Genomic DNA, 17,851 nt, shown 5'->3' with positions numbered 1-17,851 from the left:
TATGTATAATAAATTTATATTTTATATCCTTTTCTATTAATAATTTGTATAGTATAATTTCAAAAACATATCGTAAATAAAATTAAGGGGTAAAATTAGAAGGAGAAATCTACCTGCAGGGCACGAAGGCAAATCGCTCTTTGGAATGGTGGTGACTCGTTGAAAGTCGTCGTGGCAGGGGTTACAGAAGTGTGTAGTTCCAAAGCAAAAGAAGACTGCCACCGAGCAACAATAACGACACTTATACTCTAGGAAGTCTGCTCCGTGCTTCGGACACATCTGAGCCCTTGCCACGTCGCTGCAACCTCCACACACTAATTCTGTGGGATCGAACGTTTCTCCGCCTACTTGTGCATCGCATCGTGCTTCACCACCGTAATAGGCCTTCTGACATTTATAACAGACATAATATGCATAGCGCTCCATTGCGTATGCAGCAGGATCTTGGTGATATCTTCCACCTGCTCCAAATGCTGCTTCGGTCCTGTAACAATTAATAATCGTGTAGACATGTAATCCCCTATACGTTTTAATATCCAAATATAATATTCTTCTAATATTATCTAATATTCAGTATAAATTTGTACATACTTATGCAACCCTTCGTATTCTAATCTCATTAAGGCCTTTCTTCTGACATCTTCATAGAGTTCTTTTATACTAGCCAATTGATCCGCCAAAGTAGGATGTTCCATCGGAACTTTACAAATTGGACAAAGAGAGAATCCGAAAGTTATCCTAGGTCCCACCCATCTCTTCATTAAAACATGCCTACAGCAATGCAAATGGAATACGTGCCCACATTGTAACTGAATCGCAGGCGCAGCAGATAAAGCTTCGGTAAAGCAAATCATACACATGTCGTCAGCATCTTGTTTCAGATCAGTGCCTGGTAGGCATCTGTGTAGACAAGGTAGACAAATATTCTCGTTTCGAACACCTCCACAAATATGTCCACACACGTGTACTTTGCTGCACGCATTTTTACCGTGCTCTTGACAGTCATGATCTGCACAAATATTTCCTACCGCTAACAGCCCTGTATTACCAGTAGTACCACAAAATCTGCACATTCCAGATGTAGCGCCAATAGGTTTCCTTGATGAACCATCACGGAACTCTACCAATGCTTTTAACGTTCTACTGTCGGCTAGAGCTAAAATCCAAAATAATTTTGTTCGACCACAGCCCTCGTGAAGGTCTACGCGTATCGCTTCTTCTTCTTCTTTGCAAACTTGTCTTATATGCATTCGTGTTCTCCTATGTAAATGCAAAATTCTATCACACTCTGCACATAAGTTTCCGCAAACGTTGCATTGGATGATTGCTGTTGTTTCACCATCGTCGTGATTACTACATTTTGGCTAAATAAAAAACATATAAAAAATTTTTTTAATTGGATATATCAAAATATATGCATATGTATAATAAACCTCTTAAAAATTAGTTTAATATTCTCACTCTAGGTGGTGGTGGTTGTCCTTCGGCACCTCTCCATTGACCAGAAGATAATCTTTCAACGTGATCAGAATCCAATACACACAAAGAAGAAAGGGCGAGCCACAAAGTTGGAGTTTTGAGACATTCTGCCGGGTCACGACTTTTTTCATCCAATCTGGTGAGATTTAGAATATTTTCTGCTATCGCTGCTTTAGTTACAGATGCCCAAGCTTCTGATAATTTTCCCTGCAAAAATATATATAATATAATTAATAAAGTATAAATATCTCACAATTTTTAATCAATTAATACGTACCGACGCCATATCTTTCAAAAGTTGAATAATCACTTCTGCTAATTTTCGAGTCATACACCCTCTTAACCACCATCTTGCTCCAACTTGACTTTTGGGATGAATACTAGTAGCTAATGAAGCAGTTTGCAAAGCTTTTCCATTTTCTTTCCCTTTTACTTTAACTTGAACAGTCAATGCTTTAGCAATGCAACTTAAGAAAACATCGAGAATCCCTGGGGAATGTTCATCAAATTCAGTAGTTTGCGGTAAACCATTATTTGCCGCCGATACAATACTAAAATCTGTGGGTGGCAATTGTTTGACACTAACAACATTAGCTAATATTTCTGGCTTAATTTCTGGTAAAATTCTCTTCAACAAAGATGTTACCTAAATGATTAAAAATATAATATTAAAAATCAGAATTTAAATATAAATATAGGTAGGAACTTAAAAAAAGTAAAATACATACTTGGCGTTGTACTCTTGCTGACCCAGTATGTAACAAACTCAACAAATCTTTCAACAATCCATACTGGTGTGACAGATAATACTGTCCTACGGAACTACCACTTAAAGCTAGCACCATAGATAACATTTCAAAGCAATAGGTATCCGCTGCTTTAGGCAAATCACTGTTATCACTCAACAAACTATTAGCAGGAGTTGGAGAACATAATAACACCTCCCATTCTTCTCTCAGACGAATAGTCTCTTTTTGAATAGCTTGAACAATATGTGTACAGACTTGTTTTTGTAAATGCGTCAAATTATTTCTGCTGAACAAAATTCCAACCATGTGCTCGCGAAGATCGTTGCTATCATCCAAGTCTTCGTTACTACCTTCCGTATTATCCATTTGCTGTTGTGCTTGTTCACCTTGTATAAGCTTGCCGAATACCTGACAAATGAAACATATTAAAAATACGTAAGTTAGACCAAGAATAGTGTATAATTAACGTACTTGAGAAGTAATTAAGCGGAACACTTTTAATGTTTCTGCTTCACAATTTCTTTGTTGAATCGTTTGTGTATTCAACTGTTTTCCAATTTTCAAAGATTCCCCTTCAATTTCGCCTAGGATTCGTATTTGCCGTACTCGCAAGGAATTATCAGGACCCTTCAGTTTAAGACCAACGATAACGTGACGTGGATCTGCAAGAAATACGACAATAATATTTACAATAAAAGACTCATATTGTAATTAAAAATATATAATATGATGTTACCAATAACTGGACAACTAATCCAACCGGCAGATCGACTTTCAATTTCTTCAGTTCTCAATTTGACCATTTCATCTACATTATTACCTGACTGAAATGTAATACTAGACACTTTGTGCTGTAACATAAGTATAATGAGTATGAAGACATAGTGGAAAAGTTAAAGTTCATCATTAACTTACCGTTAAGTCACGACAATTATCGATATGTATGTACACCATTCGAGGGAGAGAATGAGCACCACAAATGATGGTAATCGTCTTAGTTTTGTTCCGATCTTCATCACCAGATTCCCAGAAAGTTTCCGTCGAATTATCCGTCAAGCTACCGATCATAGCTTGTCTACTCGAGGCTTTTATTTCCACACCACTCGTTAAATCTTTCAAAACTTCCACGCAGCTATTAACTTGTTGAGAATGAATCGATTGATGGCTTTCATGCATGCTCACTGTAAGATCTTCTTCTTCCTCGGATCTCGAAAGTATTTTACTAATGTTACTAAAAACGTGACTTCTATGAAGAAACATGTGATCCGCGGGTGTGAATTTAATGCCCCAACATCGAATAGCAGCTTGTTGTAAAGGAGAACCTAAAAATTAATCCATTAAAATTGTCTATCTTCTATAGAGAACAGCAATTCTATAGATAATATGAAAGACATACCAGGTGGTGGTAAAAGCATCAAGTCTGCTATAGTTTGCAACAAAGTATGAAATACGGTTGGTAATGGATTAACAGATTCACCTGCTATGACAAGATCGCTTAGAGGGTGTTCACATACTCCGATCATTTCCTAAAAAATTGCTAGAAGTTTATTTATGTTTATGAAAGAAGTTAGCGAATTAAGCTCACAATGAGTTTGGTAGTTTCTCAAAAGTTCCAGTATACGGCATAGAAACTACGAAAATGTTATAATATAGAATTTAATTATTGCGTTGGTACGCTTACATGGTCATCCTTTTTATCGGTTTTGTTATCTTCATCGTTCGCATCTGGAATGTCAGACGATACTGTGGGTGTCAGAGACGCAACAAACCACCATAATAAATCATGGAGGCAAATAGGTTGTGTTACACTCCTTAGTAGCCAGTTTAATGCTTGCATCGCATAAACTCTGCAAGCAGCATGTCTTAGCGCTTGCTTCATTGCATGTTGTAAATGTTGTAAATTGTGTTGTTGTAGGACAAACAACATCACCGGTCTCATGAGGATTTCTATTTTATCATTACTCGTGACTTCTTCTTGACTCGTTGAGACAATTGCCGATTGATTCACCGATGGTACTAACTTCTGTAGCGCGGCAGAAGGATAGCATAGAAGAGATGACCCGGCGTCTACAACAAAAAAAAGGAAATATTTTTACTATTGCTAACTTAAAATTAAAACTCTAACCGTAATTAACATTCGATTGTTCACATACCAGTATTCATTTCACTACTACTATTGTTTCGTTTTCGCATCACGACGACTCTACCATCATTCGAATTTCTGGTCCAAGGGGCACCGGTGGACATCGACACAGACCGGTGGAATATTCCACGACCTTTACCACCTTCACTGTCGCTGTCACTCAAAGGGCATTCCGACAATGGCTATACAATAATATATAGATACAGTCAAGAGTTAACAAGTCCTCAAACAAAGTTGGATAAAAAAAAAATAGAAAATTTCTTACTCTTCCGTTTGTAGTATTAGCCATGACATTGTTCCCATCGTACGCTGTTTGTTGTCCATTTTGGCGTCTTAAAGTCTCCTCGTAATATCTTTCATCGTGACTCTGTGAATGATGAACCCCTAAAGCTTGCAAACACTGAAACGGTCCAGTCGGTGGAAATGGCCCAGCTGCTTCCGGAGGGCTGTAATTTTCTGCCACAGACGACAATGTCTGGGAAGGGCGTCTCTGCTGTTTTGGAATATTTAATCCGGACGCGCTAGCCAAGTCTAAGAGAAACATAGCATTGTTCTTCATGATTATATGTGTCTCAGTTCCACTAGGACTAATAATTGGCGATACGATCTTGATAGAACCACTTTTTTTCTTCGTCATTCCAGTCAAGAACTTTTTTGCCAGCTTAAGTTTTCGGGCTCGTAGATATTTATCGCGACACGTATCACAGATGAGATACCACGAACTTCCACCAATTCCACCGTCACCACAATTCCCCGCCCAACCGATGCAATAGTTCCCTCCGCTGTTGTAGCCTTTTCCTCCTGCGTGCCATCCGCAACCGGGATGCATCATCTTCATGTGATACGTCACTGGATGAGGAAACATCAGACCACATAATTCGCAGATTGTTTCTCGTTCTATTCCTCCTAATACTTCAGGTCCATTTCCTCTGCTAACTGGTTTCCATTCTTTCTTCTTTCTACTGTTTTTCTTTTCGCGTTCCTTGAATTTATCTTCCCGTGGTCGCTTTTCTGGTCGTTTCCCCAGTTTCATTGTCTGTATCTGTGATATCGGACTTGGCAATACCGAGCGTTGTTCTATTGTCTGAAGACAATTGGTACTAAGTTCCTCCCACAAGAACACAAGGCTCTTCAGTGCCGGTGGTAATACCGTGACCGTTTGAAATTCTGGCAAAGAATCCAACTTCGCATTTTCTTGTACTTCTTCTTTAATGACTGTCTTCTGCTTCTTTCTATTTCTATTTGCATTAGCATTCGCGGCAGATCGTGTTAAAGCTTCTACAGTGCTCGGTTGTATATACAAGTAGTTTCCAGCGTTGATCACTTCGACCGAATGTCTTTGTCTGGCTTTCTGTTCCTGCTTCTGTTTATCCGTCGATTGTATCACTGTTTGCCTGGTCACAACAAGTGCGCCCTGCTTCGGTAAACTAGGATGAAACTTAAGAAAACTGGCGCAAGCCATTGCATCGTGCACGATTCCTTCGTGCCAGAGGAAAGCTGCAAATACCGCTCTCAAACATTCGGCCACGGATGGACTGATGGCATCTTTCACCTTATCTTTACTTAAATTCAATGTTCTACTCGTGTTTGTACTTTGTTGAGTATTAGTTGGGGACATGGTACGTTTCGTTTTGGTTTTCACTACTTTAGTGTGATCTCTTCTGACTAACTTCACTCCTTCTTTTGGTCCAGTAGAACCTATACTAAAGTGACCTTTCATAGCTGTAGTCGCGCTCTCAGGACTCGTTTGCGTCTGCGCTTGGGAAACTTTCTTTGGACTTTCTTGGGAATCCTTGAACAAAAACAAACATTCATAATCTTTATTGTACCGTGGTCTTTATATGGATAGTAAACATATGTTTGTTTACTTACTCCGCATTCTTGTTTTGGAGTATCAGGTGGACTGGCTATACTACCCTCGGATCTCATGTGTAAAGAACTACAACTCGGGCTTGGGGAGAGGTCGCGAGTATTGGCAGTTGTGCTAACAGCACTTGGAGATTGCGAAGGATCCCTCGTTAAACTACTGACCAAGGCACTTGTGTCGCTTTGTGTTGATCCCCGTCGCTGTGACGTCATACTGTCTATCAGCCCACCAGAAACTTTAAAAGAAAAGACGAAGTTTTCGTAGACGAGAATTTTAGCTTCTTCCAAAATTTAAAACTAATAAGTCTTTCCTCTAGCAAGGATATCGTTATCTCACCTTGCTTTTCAGAAACTATGGATATGACAAAAAAATGTAACAGATTTGATATAACATTCGCATAAAAATTCGTGCAATGTAACTTCGTGCGACTTTGTCGTGAAATGAATGAAAGAGCAATGAATTTATCTGAATAATGTATTATATGCGATCATGATTCGAAAAGTAATCGTTTCAATGCGACTAGACTTATGTTAGTGTAAAGTTATAGAGTATTAACGTGTGTTGTTATCCTTACCTAACGGGGAGAGACCGACACTTCGGGGGGAGCCACACAGCACAGGGCTGCTGCTGATACTATCTCCCCCTCCTATCAAACTTCTCCCACCTGACAAGTTTTTTATTAGTTGTAGAATTCATATGTAGCGTGTTATGATTTAGTGCTAAACTAGGGTCTGTGTATTTTATTAATGTGCACTATTCGATTCTCTATCTTGAAAAGGGGTAAAAGTGTACTTGTACGTGCAACAATTGGTCAATTTCATCTTATATATTAATCAACATACTGTAATTTGCATGCATTTAAATCGTATAATGTTCGTACATCAATAAAAAGAGAAGTCTACGGTGCTATTACGTATTTCTTTCAATAAGAATATGTAATTGGTGTTCGAAATAATACATGTACCGAACAACATTAAACACTATACGCTATCGTCAACTGTACAGATCGAGGGTTATGTCGAATAGGAAAGGAGCGAGTACCTGGTGCATGAGTAGCAGGAGGGAAGAGGCAATTACCAGAACCAACTGGCTGCCGACTGGACCCAGCTAAGAGCAACATTACTATTTTGTTATAACTAATCCGAGATAAAGATCTGTATATATTTATATCCTAAGATCGTTTGTTCATTTACTAGAATAGTATTAATCAGAGAAAGGTGTGACTTATTCAAACTTAATGGTTTCATCTAATCATCATCCATTTCACGGAATAAAATAAAAAATATCTGTGAGACGATATACATAATCTTACAGGTAGCAGTATCGGGTCTCTCAGCTTCTGAAATGATTCCCTCCTCAGACCAGTTACGATGCCAAAAGTATGAAGTAAGACACACGCATGAATGTATGAGATTAACAATGATATTATCAGTTTAAAAAAAGAAAGGAATAGTAGATGTAAACTGATAATATATTTGTCGTATAGCAGCGATTTGTTTTGTCTCGTAAATAGTGTATACGTACCAGGTATTGGAACCGGGCTAGAAGACGGGCTGCGAAATCTTGGTGACCCACCTTGGGGATTCTTTGGCGACGAACTTCTTGATAATCTTCTCGGTGTCTCCGGTGGCGTAGGTCCATTACCGTTGGCTCTACTTTCTCCAATAGCTTTCACCAGTTCCTTCACGGATACTCCGACGAATTCAGAGAAGTCTCTACAAATGCCAAAACTATATAACGAAACTAATCTAACTGCGCGTGTCTTGTCTCTCGTTTGGTTTTATTCACCTGCCAGGCGAGCTTCTTTTCTCCCCGTGACATTTGTCATCGCCTCTCAACCACTTTTGTAAGACGCTCAACTTCCCACCGCCCCCTTCTCTCTCCCTCTCCTTCACCACCCTCTCCTTAGAATGTGGCCTGGAGAACTTTGGTGAAACATCCGTTTTCTCCGGGGTAAATCTATCACTTCCTAAGGTTTACAATGAAAAATAGATAATATAATGCATTACGTACGATGAAGCGCATTGCCTTTACGCAATACCTGATGAATCGTGTTGATTGTATGAACCAAACACGAATGGATTTGTATTACTACCCTCTCCAGATTCTGCTGTACCTGGTGTTAAATTTTGCCCGGTGAAATTGAAGCCCTCATGACTCACAGAAGGCACGCAGAACTCGAAACCTTTCTGATTGGGCATCTCTGACGGATCTGTTACCACGGGTTTTTTTTCCACTGGGTCGGTTTCGAAGTCTTGCTCGATCTTCATGTAAGTAACGCCATGTTTGCTGACAGCGAGAGACCATGCTTCACCCTCGGCTACTCGACCTTTCCGAAAGCAGTACTTCCCCATCGATTCGTCGTCCATGCGTACCCAAGTACCTTCGCTATTGACAAACTGCAGGAAACATCGTTTAGTCAAATATTTAAGAAATTTTTATTATATTAGCATAACAGAATAATAATAAGACATACGTATTCTTGAACGGTCACCGTGTTACCAAGAGCTAGCTTTCCTACCGGTGAAGCATTTAATCCTGGCCTACTTCTGATGTTATGGCCGGAAGCACCGCACTTTACGACGACCATATTCCTACTACCGTCGAACGTTACCGTCTTCCTTTTGCTAAAACGAACAATTACGTTACGAAATCAAGTAGGACAACGATGAACAAATAGATACTCGTTGATTCCCATACTCGTCAACTACTTCCGGTCTTTTCCGTAAAATAGTTTCCTTGATTACTTGATCCAAAATCGATTTAGGCTCTTCGACGGGAAGAAGCAAGGTTTTTCCCAAGTGCTGATTGTATTGCAGACACCAAGCTTCCAGATGACTGCTGCTACAATATTCCTTTATCGTCTCCGCGTTCAGTCGTAGCCAAACACCATCGTCGTTATGAATCTACGGAAATAGTATAACAAGCCACGGAGAGATAGAACGTTTTAATAAAGGTCTAAGTATAACCTTCGAGGAAATTGAAACTCCGCGAAGGAAGCAGAATTGCATACTTCGTCTATGAAGGCTATGGTATCATTAACCAAAACGATGCCAATTTGCTCGCTTTGAAGAGACGGATGCGCTCTGATCCTTAAGCCAGCGCTATTCTTTGCCACGAATTTTCTTAATCTACTCGGCTGATGCTGCGGCTTCTTCACGATGTTCTGAGTCGGTGGTTGCATACCCTGCGGAGATTCCTTTACCTCTACTTTGTATTTCTGCAAAAGAAAACAAAATATTACAAAATGATTCACGAGCAATTTCATGGAATTCAATACGACAAAATTTAAAGGAATAGTATTTACATCTTCCATGCTGTATCCATCAACTGTGATTAGAATAGAATACCATCCGATTGACGATGGTGTCCACGTTGCGCTGTAACTCCCATCGCTATTAGGTCTAACTAGCATGTTTTCGCTTGTTCTTTTTATAGCCGGTGACATAAACCTTAACTCCTCGAAGGAATAGTTTTGATAAGCTTTCATGATTGTAATCGCGTAGAAGCAAGTCTTGTTGTTTATCGTGACTTCGTACGGTATATCCAATGGTGGCTGTGGGTGACCACCGAAGGTCATTGGGTCAGGTTGGGAAACTCGCTCGGAATCTCCTAAATCCTTCTTGTCTATAGGTACTGCCTTCACTTCGACCTAGAAAGTTACAAATGGAAGCAATTTCGGTTAGTACTAAATAATACCACGCAATTATACAGTACTAAATAATATCTACGCAGTTATCGAATGCCCCTAAAATTAGAGAAGTAATTTATGGTAGAACGGAGAATAGTTATCGTAATACCTTCAAATTGGATGCATGAACAACATCTCCGTACTGGTCTCTGGTGAATATGGTAACTATGGCAGGACATCCGCACTTCATTTCGTCCTTGGAGTAAAGTGCCTCGCATTTCGAGGGATCTACGAAACTGTCTGGCTGTAACCATCTTGCCAAACGACCTCCGCTGGTGCCAGCCGAGCAAAATACAAAGTCTCGTAGAAAGAGTCGTTCGTTCGAGTGACCACTGCGGGCAAAGAAGATTCTCCAGTTACGTTACTTTATCAAACAAAACTGTACAAAACCGGCTTAACACAGATGAAGTAAGGTAATAAACTAAGAAATTTTTACGGGGAATAATTTTAGTACGTGTCATCAGTGGAATTTTTTCTCCGAAAAATTTTTATCTTACATTTAAAAAAACCTAAAAGTAACTCTATTTTCTCGACTTTTATACATATATATACTTAAATTCCACGTTGTTCGGTTACGCAATCGACACGTCACGAAGTTGAAATCGTGAAAGTCGAAGTCTCACGAGCATTTTCGTAGGTTAAAAAGCAATCTCGAACGAGGTCACAGTCATCACAGGTAGCCGTCTCGTTAGAACGAGTTTCCAAGTTGCGATGCCCCTAATTGGTGCTCCGTTTCGCGAATCTCGTCTGGGTAGATCACGAGCAGAGGACGATGCTCCTCTGGCAGCCAGACAATCGCTGTTTTCCCCTAGCGAGACATCGGTCGGACTCATCCCTAATAAGCCGCAATCACGTCGCAATTCTGTCCACTGTGGATCGCCCGCTGCGTCGTGTCCGCTACCTATACGCTATCACTGCTTCCACCGATTTTGTTCTCAACGAGCTACGAGAACTACTTCTTCGAAAGCCTCGTACTCGGTTACTTTCAAACAAGCATGCGGCCAAACCGGTATCCGCCGAGAGTCGCCGCGGATTTAATCGGAACATGGCTCGGCAAAGAAATTACATTCGCACCGAGTAGTATTGTATATCTCCAACTTATTCCCGTGAATCTGTAAATTTTGAACAGAGTTTCTAAAGTATTTGATATTATACGTTCTTGAAAGACAAGAATTCGGATTGAAGATTGAACGATCTAATTACGATCTAAAGGCGATCGATTTAAATAGAAATATTTTTCATATGATTTTAGAAATATTGTAGGGAACATGAGATGAAATGTGACAAATTTTTACAATTTCCGTTTATTAGGTATATTTTTATATATGACGTAAATAACTCGATGGCATTCTTAAAAGTTTTACACATACAACACATATTCTTGCCACGCAACCAAATTTTGTGAAGAGCCATATCGAAGCCGTGAATTCCATTCTATGTATACATGGTTTCAACCAGTCTTTGCTTGCTACCTTAACATAAGCATCTACTCAATTCACATTTCACATTTCCACGCTCATTTAAAATTTCGTTTCTACAGCATTAAACTACGATTTTTATGGAATTAGAAGAAATGATTACAATTGAAAAAGTGATCTGGTCGAGACTCAAAGGCAGAAGACTTCCACGTATTTTTAGAAATATTAAACCCCCATTTCCCAATAGGAATTGTTCAATTGGAATTAGAAAAACGATGCCGTGTATTAAATAATCCCACCTCTGCCACGATGGAATTCGGTAGAGATAATATTAGAGAAAATTCATCCGTCATAAATGTCGATATGTATTCGCTGACACTTGGATCGTGGAATATCCTTGACGTAGATCTCGTTTTACCGATCCACGACGAGTAATGTGAGACGGAAGAAGATCGATGGAAGGAACGTGAAACGAAATCGAACAGCGAGGAGCCACTGGCATCCAAGAGGATCGTCGGTTGAAATTGGGAGGGCGGCTTTAAGGTCGCCCCGATGTGACGTATGGTCAGCACGTGGTCATTTGGGAAATGGCCACTTCGACTGGCGTCAGGTGCTTCCTGGTTTGAGAAGAGCGTTATGAATGAATGGACGTTTCGCATGTGTGATGCGGACACGACGGGACGCCAACGAGCCCGAAGTTGCACGGACACGCGCAATTTCTCATGGGAAATTAAATGGCCAGGCCTTTTGCTCATAAAGCGAAGAGCTACGATGGCATGGCGCTTTAGGGAAACGCCATCTACCATGAAAAGAGACGTGGCTATGAAGAGACGCTTCCGACCTCGTCTCGTTTTCACGCTGCGCGTTTCGCGCTAGGTTTCGAGTTTTCAGACAGGCCAGAGAGAACGCGTAATTCGACTTTCAGTGATTCCATGGCTCATCTATTTTTCCTCTTTGGTCATTTCTGCACGAATATCACGAGCCTTATGAAAGTAGCTTGGATTAGAGGCTCAGTTAAGACTAGAAAATCTCGGAACAAAATGATGTATAAATCTCAAATTGTTTAAAAGTTCTCTAACATTTCTTGATAACCATCATAAACAACGGCCAAATTGTCCTACCTCAAACCGAATGGATGTAACTGACCTTACAAGCGAAGTTTAGACTAGGTTATTGGAACTTGAAGATTTTGAAGCTGACGAAGTAGAGCATAATGCGATTGTTTTTAAAATCCTCATTCTACATTTTTATATAACACGAAGTTCATATTTCCTGGTATCGTTAATCTTGTCTTTCTACTTCAAACCGATCAAAATAACACATACAGAAACCACAGGAAGCGTATTCTAACACAGGAGAAAAGGAACAAACGAGGAAAGAGCAGTAAAAAAAAAAATACGACCTGATATCAATCGCTCGTCAACAGGTACAATTGCTCTCCCACGAACATAACCTGCTTGGGCAAACCGCACACAAACACGTGTTACGTAAAACACGGTCACGAGGATCCGTGATTCGCGATAGACAAAGCTGTTTGGCTTGGTAACTTGGTCAAGGTCAACCCTTGGAAGGCAGAAAGTCCGGTGACCCTGCGACCTGCACGAAAACCAGTGTCCCGATCCTACGAGCGAGCCAAGCCCTTCTCTCTTCGTCACGTCCCGAGCAGGAGGAACCTCGTCGAACCGGCGTCGAACAGTGCGCCCCTCCGGCCACTCGAACACGCTTCGTAGCCTGGCTTTTATCTTTTCAAAGGCCGAAGAGGGAGAGTAACGCAAGAGAGCGAACCAAGGCAAGGAATACGGTTCTTGGTGGGGAGGAGACACTGATCGTGCATGCCACCGACCACAGTTTGAAAGCAACCTCCGTCATGATCGCGTCAGCTGGCTTCTAGTTGCCCCACCTCATCGGAAACAAGCCGTCCGCGCGCGTGTTTGGATTAGCTCGCGGCGGGTATCCGCTCGAGCAGTTTTCCGTCCACTTCTGATCTCCCTGTCCTCGAGCGCGTTCCGCATCACTCGACAGAAATCCTGTTCCGAAAGGATACAGGGATAGGAGCGATCGATACCTTTCTAGAGTCTAAAATCCAACGACCCGTGGTATTTGCCCTGACCTTTGTTCGTATCGGAGCATTAAAGCATCAAGCAGGGTGTGTCTATAAGAAGTTTTCTTTAGAAGGAAAGTTCTCAAGTGTTCGATCGATCGAGACAGATGTAACCGACTTCGAAAAAGAGAAAGAGGGGTCGAGGAAGATCCAGATCGATGAAAGTGTGCCTTGCGTACGAGTAACGGTGTGCTGTAAACGATGTGAGGAAGATCTTCGCGCAAGAGAATCGAAGGCGATCGATCGTGGTCGTTGAACAACGCGGCCTTTTGTTCCCTCGGAGGATCGTCTTGGATCAACGAAGATGAGCGGCAGAAGAAGAGTGTTCAGTGCCCTGAATGGGCTAAAGTGTGATCGTGCTATCGTATGGTCGGTGTTTTTGTGGTGTCTAGTATTTCTGCCTGGTAACGTGGAGAGTGCACCGCCCGGAATATGCGCGATGGACGAGTGCAACTGTACCGTCAAGGCACACCGTTGGGTTAACGTCAAGTGTGTCTTCTCCAACGATCAGGTGAATGAAACAAACAAGTACCCTCTTCGTGACTAACCTGCGATGCACGCGATGCAGATATCCTCAACGAAGATACCATCGTCACGATGTTATATGTCCCGATTCACGTTGCGTGTACATATCTCTGTCGCTGAAATTCATGTTACACGTAGATATCTTTGTCGCTAAAATTCACAACCGCCATGATAACGATGCTGGAAACGTGCGACGCAAATGCGCGCTCGATGACTAACTCTCGGCTTCCAACTTCGCGCTCTGCGCGCTATAACTTATTGTTAGCATCTCCCGTATATACGATCTTTCTTGCGCGATCTAAAAATGGAATCTTTTCGCGGTTCCACGGTCTAGCTAAATAGTACGTTTGCTCTTGCTACAGTGTCAAAACTCAAGCAGCGCCTTGTTCTTAGGAACAAAGGTTTCTTTCAAAATATTAGAAACACGTGTACCTCGTACACTTGAACTTTAACCTTAATCACGCGCTACTTCTTTGACCAACTTCTTATCTTTTGACAATATTCGATAGATGGGTTCCGAAGATATAGATGTCTTGAGCTTAGAACATTTTCCAAATCTAATTTAAACTCGAATTTAACCGTAGTCTAACTCAAATTTGCCCTAACCTAAACCAAATTCAATATATAACATAACCGCAAACTCAGACCCAACCTCACCTGCACACTCGATGCTGTGATTTACTGTTTTGTAAATGTATGCTGCGCCACGTGCAGTAACTCTTGTAACGAACGTAACTTTCCAACCGGATGTTTTCTAAACTTAAACTCGGTATATCTGGATTTTATTCTTTAAAATTAAATCACATACTATTAGGAAATATGCAAATCGAAAAAAACGTTCTCCAAATGTTCTATAAACGAAGCTTCAAATCATCCTTCGAATTACCAAATCTCTACATTTTCTTTCCAAAATAAGTCGACATCGTACTCATGGTACAATTTCTGCCAAACGATTACCATTTCTAATTTAACTGTAAATTATTGAAAATCGTTACTACCCAGCATTTACGACAGTCGATGGTGAAAGTTTCTAGAAAGACAGCGTGGATCGTGCTCCAATGCAGAAATCATTGTTCCGTGAGTATGGCGGGAATCACATAGTAAGGTGCACATGGGAAACTCAAAGGCATAACGGTCTGTACAGGCGTCTCCTATGAGCACATTTTGGCGCATTATACATATCCGGAGTCCCACTTGCCGTTCCCGTTGTCAGTCTCGCTTGGCTGGATGCAGTCCAAGCGATCCACCGACCAGCAGTGGCACGGTACTCGTTGCGAGCCAACCAGGCTCATTCTCTCACCTTCAGCTTCAAGCTGGAACTTCCGCAAGAAACTTGGAATCGAGTTAGAACGGATGCACCGGCTGCTAACCGGATAACAGATTGCTATTGTTGTTGGCCCGCGTTCTGATACGATGAAAACGCGATGCTTTTTATCGGCGATCAAAACCGTCAACTCAAAGAATGGAATTACCAGCAAGAAGCAAATGGCTCGCGAAAAGTTTCGAACCGATGCTTCTAGAAAATGGAATTGGATTATATCGCTGAACAACGTAGAATTCGATCTTATTGATTAGGTGTTATACGGTGGCTCGCGAAAGTATTTGAACGTTTAACCATAGAAAACTTTTATACGTTTTTCACAAGATCTTTTGAAACTTCATTAGTATCGTAACGAGGCATGTTTGTCAAGACCATATCTGTTAAATTTGAAACAAATTGAGAAATTTATATATAGAAATTATAAGATGAATTATATAGGAATTACAAAATGTATGTAGAAATTATAACTCGTTGAAGATACATATCTACAAGCATTCGAATGCTTTCGAAAGCCACTGCGTATATGTAGCATAACTGTTTCATTTCACAGATGATTTTATTCTGAAGTTGCCAATGGTACGTATCGAAAGAAGATCGTACATAGATGGTAATAACGCATCGCGTAATTGATGGTCTTGATTTCCATGGTTGATAGGCGGGTTAAGTATCGATGCACGCTACGCTTCTCGACTGTGAACTGGGTTCCTTATTATTGCCTATCGTTATTTCGATCTGAGTACCGCACGGAAATGCAAGGATAACCAGTTCTACATAACGTTTGCAATGCATAAATCTATTCATGGTCCGTTAGCAATTTCTTAGATGTAGTTGAATTCATAAACGACGCTAAAACTTCTTACAGTTTTACGTATCGAAGTTGTTCGTTAAAAACTCTCGATACGATTGAAATATCGGTATGTTGCTATTTTGTACTTCTGTTATCATCGAAGTATAGTTTCTCTGTGAAGTGGCTGCCGAGTCGACTATGTATAGTATGATTGAAAGTAATTTCTGTCGATCCGACGAACGCCTGACGCGACACTCGTAGGCGTGACACGCATTGCAATGTATACCGGGTGTCTCGAATCAAAGAATAGAGGAACGATCGACGATTAATTTTTTCTTTGTCGTATGTATCGTAAACTTGATTCTAGTTCAATGACATCATTCGTCCGCGATGGCCGCCGATGAAATTTACTTGTTAATCGAATCAGATCCAGCCACGACGTCACTTATCGTTCCAACGTCGTTAATTCTATTTACAGACCCAGTACGGTTATTTGCGTTAAATGCCCGTCAGGCTTTCTTTAATCGTGGGCTTTCGATTATGATAGTCGGTTGAATGAGATACCAATGGCGTTGCAAGCAACGGTTACGTTACAATTGCGTTAAGTCGACAATTACAATTGCGATTTAGTCCCAGTGGACTCGAATTATATTTTTCCACGATCAATCGAAATTACTTACTTTATCGTGAAAGAGTCAAAGATAAGATAAATCTATCTTAGGTAACACGTATGGTGCCAAACTATTCGTATACATATCTTGTTCATCAAATCGTTACGTCAATGCGATCGATAATCGTATTCCTGTTGAATATTAAGCGTCGATCGTCTCGTCAGGATTCTCGATTCTCGTGCGATAGCGAGAAACCGATTGGAACACTTCCTCGACAACGCACGCGGAGTCGAGCACGTCCGTCATTCCCATCTGAACAGTTAAACGCCAAGCCGGTTCGAGGAACCTCGTGGCACGAACCTCGTGTTTATACATTCAGAGAGGCACCGGAGCCGAAGGGCAAACCCGTGTAGATCGACGCGATAGGTCCCACGAAATCGTTTGCTGGTGCGTTCGCCTAAACCTAGCGTGGCTTCCGGCGCGCGCAACTTCCGGTCGAAGGGTTAACCAAGCTCTGTAAGTCTGCGGTCGTACGAGGAACGAAGAGAGACCGCCCTGTATAACATGTTGTCGTCGATTCCATCACATTTCTTCGCGTCTGAGCGGCGTCATTGTTCTCCCATCAGCCCCGTAAACAGTTTCATCTTCCTACTGGTTCGTAGTTGGATTCGAAAAATCGGTGATTAACCTTATCGCCGACCGTCGGGGAGAGGACGTTGACCGCAAATTGCTGTAGCGCAACGATTCCAGTTATAGAGCATAGGCGTGTGCCATACCGCGTCGTGTTATGCTGTTCTCCTTGATAAACGGGCAGCGTGTCGCAAATTCAATTGCTGGCCGATATCAATGGCCTGATCAGGACCGGCGTACTCGTCAATTAATAACGAGGTCAACGCGTGCCGCCGATTAATTCCGTCCAACTTTCCTGGCTTTCGAACGATACGATACGATAACGATTGTGCACAATTATGATCGTACAAGCAAGGCAAATAAAGCTGGCGATCGGATAGAACGAACGTGCAGTCGTGCGAACGATAAAAGCAGCCAGTTACAACGGAAGCGAACGTTCCCCGGTTATAAGCGCGAGGCTGCGTATATGTACATGTATATGTATATGTACAATGTATACAGGAGAACAATACATTCGACCAGTTAGTTC

At 41.3% G+C, this 17,851-nt stretch overlaps 2 protein-coding genes across 6 annotated transcripts in view; one reads left to right on the top strand and one right to left on the bottom strand.

Moving 5' to 3' along the window:
* Window positions 1-17,851, bottom strand: part of LOC122569292 (E3 ubiquitin-protein ligase MYCBP2) — a 263,946-nt gene that overhangs the window by 1,204 nt on the left and 244,891 nt on the right. Inside the window, exons 30-52 of one of the 4 annotated variants that reach the window (XM_043730116.1) lie at window positions 10,039-10,261; window positions 9,546-9,890; window positions 9,252-9,458; window positions 8,939-9,144; window positions 8,715-8,865; window positions 8,280-8,637; window positions 8,027-8,207; window positions 7,763-7,968; window positions 7,280-7,345; window positions 6,813-6,902; window positions 6,244-6,473; window positions 4,637-6,163; window positions 4,382-4,553; window positions 3,910-4,295; window positions 3,625-3,754; window positions 3,144-3,550; window positions 2,965-3,079; window positions 2,700-2,890; window positions 2,208-2,636; window positions 1,757-2,125; window positions 1,462-1,686; window positions 592-1,364; window positions 114-484 (exon numbers count right to left, since the gene is read on the bottom strand). In XM_043730116.1, coding sequence (XP_043586051.1) covers window positions 114-484; window positions 592-1,364; window positions 1,462-1,686; window positions 1,757-2,125; window positions 2,208-2,636; window positions 2,700-2,890; window positions 2,965-3,079; window positions 3,144-3,550; window positions 3,625-3,754; window positions 3,910-4,295; window positions 4,382-4,553; window positions 4,637-6,163; window positions 6,244-6,473; window positions 6,813-6,902; window positions 7,280-7,345; window positions 7,763-7,968; window positions 8,027-8,207; window positions 8,280-8,637; window positions 8,715-8,865; window positions 8,939-9,144; window positions 9,252-9,458; window positions 9,546-9,890; window positions 10,039-10,261 — 7,358 coding nt within the window. The remainder of the gene's footprint in view (window positions 1-113; window positions 485-591; window positions 1,365-1,461; window positions 1,687-1,756; window positions 2,126-2,207; window positions 2,637-2,699; window positions 2,891-2,964; window positions 3,080-3,143; window positions 3,551-3,624; window positions 3,755-3,909; window positions 4,296-4,381; window positions 4,554-4,636; window positions 6,164-6,243; window positions 6,474-6,812; window positions 6,903-7,279; window positions 7,346-7,762; window positions 7,969-8,026; window positions 8,208-8,279; window positions 8,638-8,714; window positions 8,866-8,938; window positions 9,145-9,251; window positions 9,459-9,545; window positions 9,891-10,038; window positions 10,262-17,851) is intronic. The other 3 variants (XM_043730117.1, XM_043730118.1, XM_043730119.1) reach the window with 3 other exon arrangements.
* The window catches only part of LOC122569295, a 39,556-nt gene that overhangs the window by 1,437 nt on the left and 20,268 nt on the right, over window positions 1-17,851 (top strand). Inside the window, exon 2 of one of the 2 annotated variants that reach the window (XM_043730126.1) lies at window positions 1,467-1,618. Coding sequence is in view for 1 of the 2 variants with exons in the window: in XM_043730125.1 (XP_043586060.1) it covers window positions 13,753-13,959 (207 nt within the window). In the remaining variant the exon portion in view is untranslated. Of the gene's footprint in view, window positions 1-1,466; window positions 1,619-13,105; window positions 13,960-17,851 lie in introns of those variants that run through there. The other variant, XM_043730125.1, reaches the window with a different exon arrangement.

This window comes from Bombus pyrosoma, linkage group LG7 (genome assembly GCF_014825855.1).
Source record: "Bombus pyrosoma isolate SC7728 linkage group LG7, ASM1482585v1, whole genome shotgun sequence".
Lineage (NCBI taxonomy): Eukaryota > Metazoa > Arthropoda > Insecta > Hymenoptera > Apidae > Bombus > Bombus pyrosoma.
Note: the sequence above shows the minus strand (reverse complement) of the source record. Positions and strands in the feature narration are given on the sequence as shown.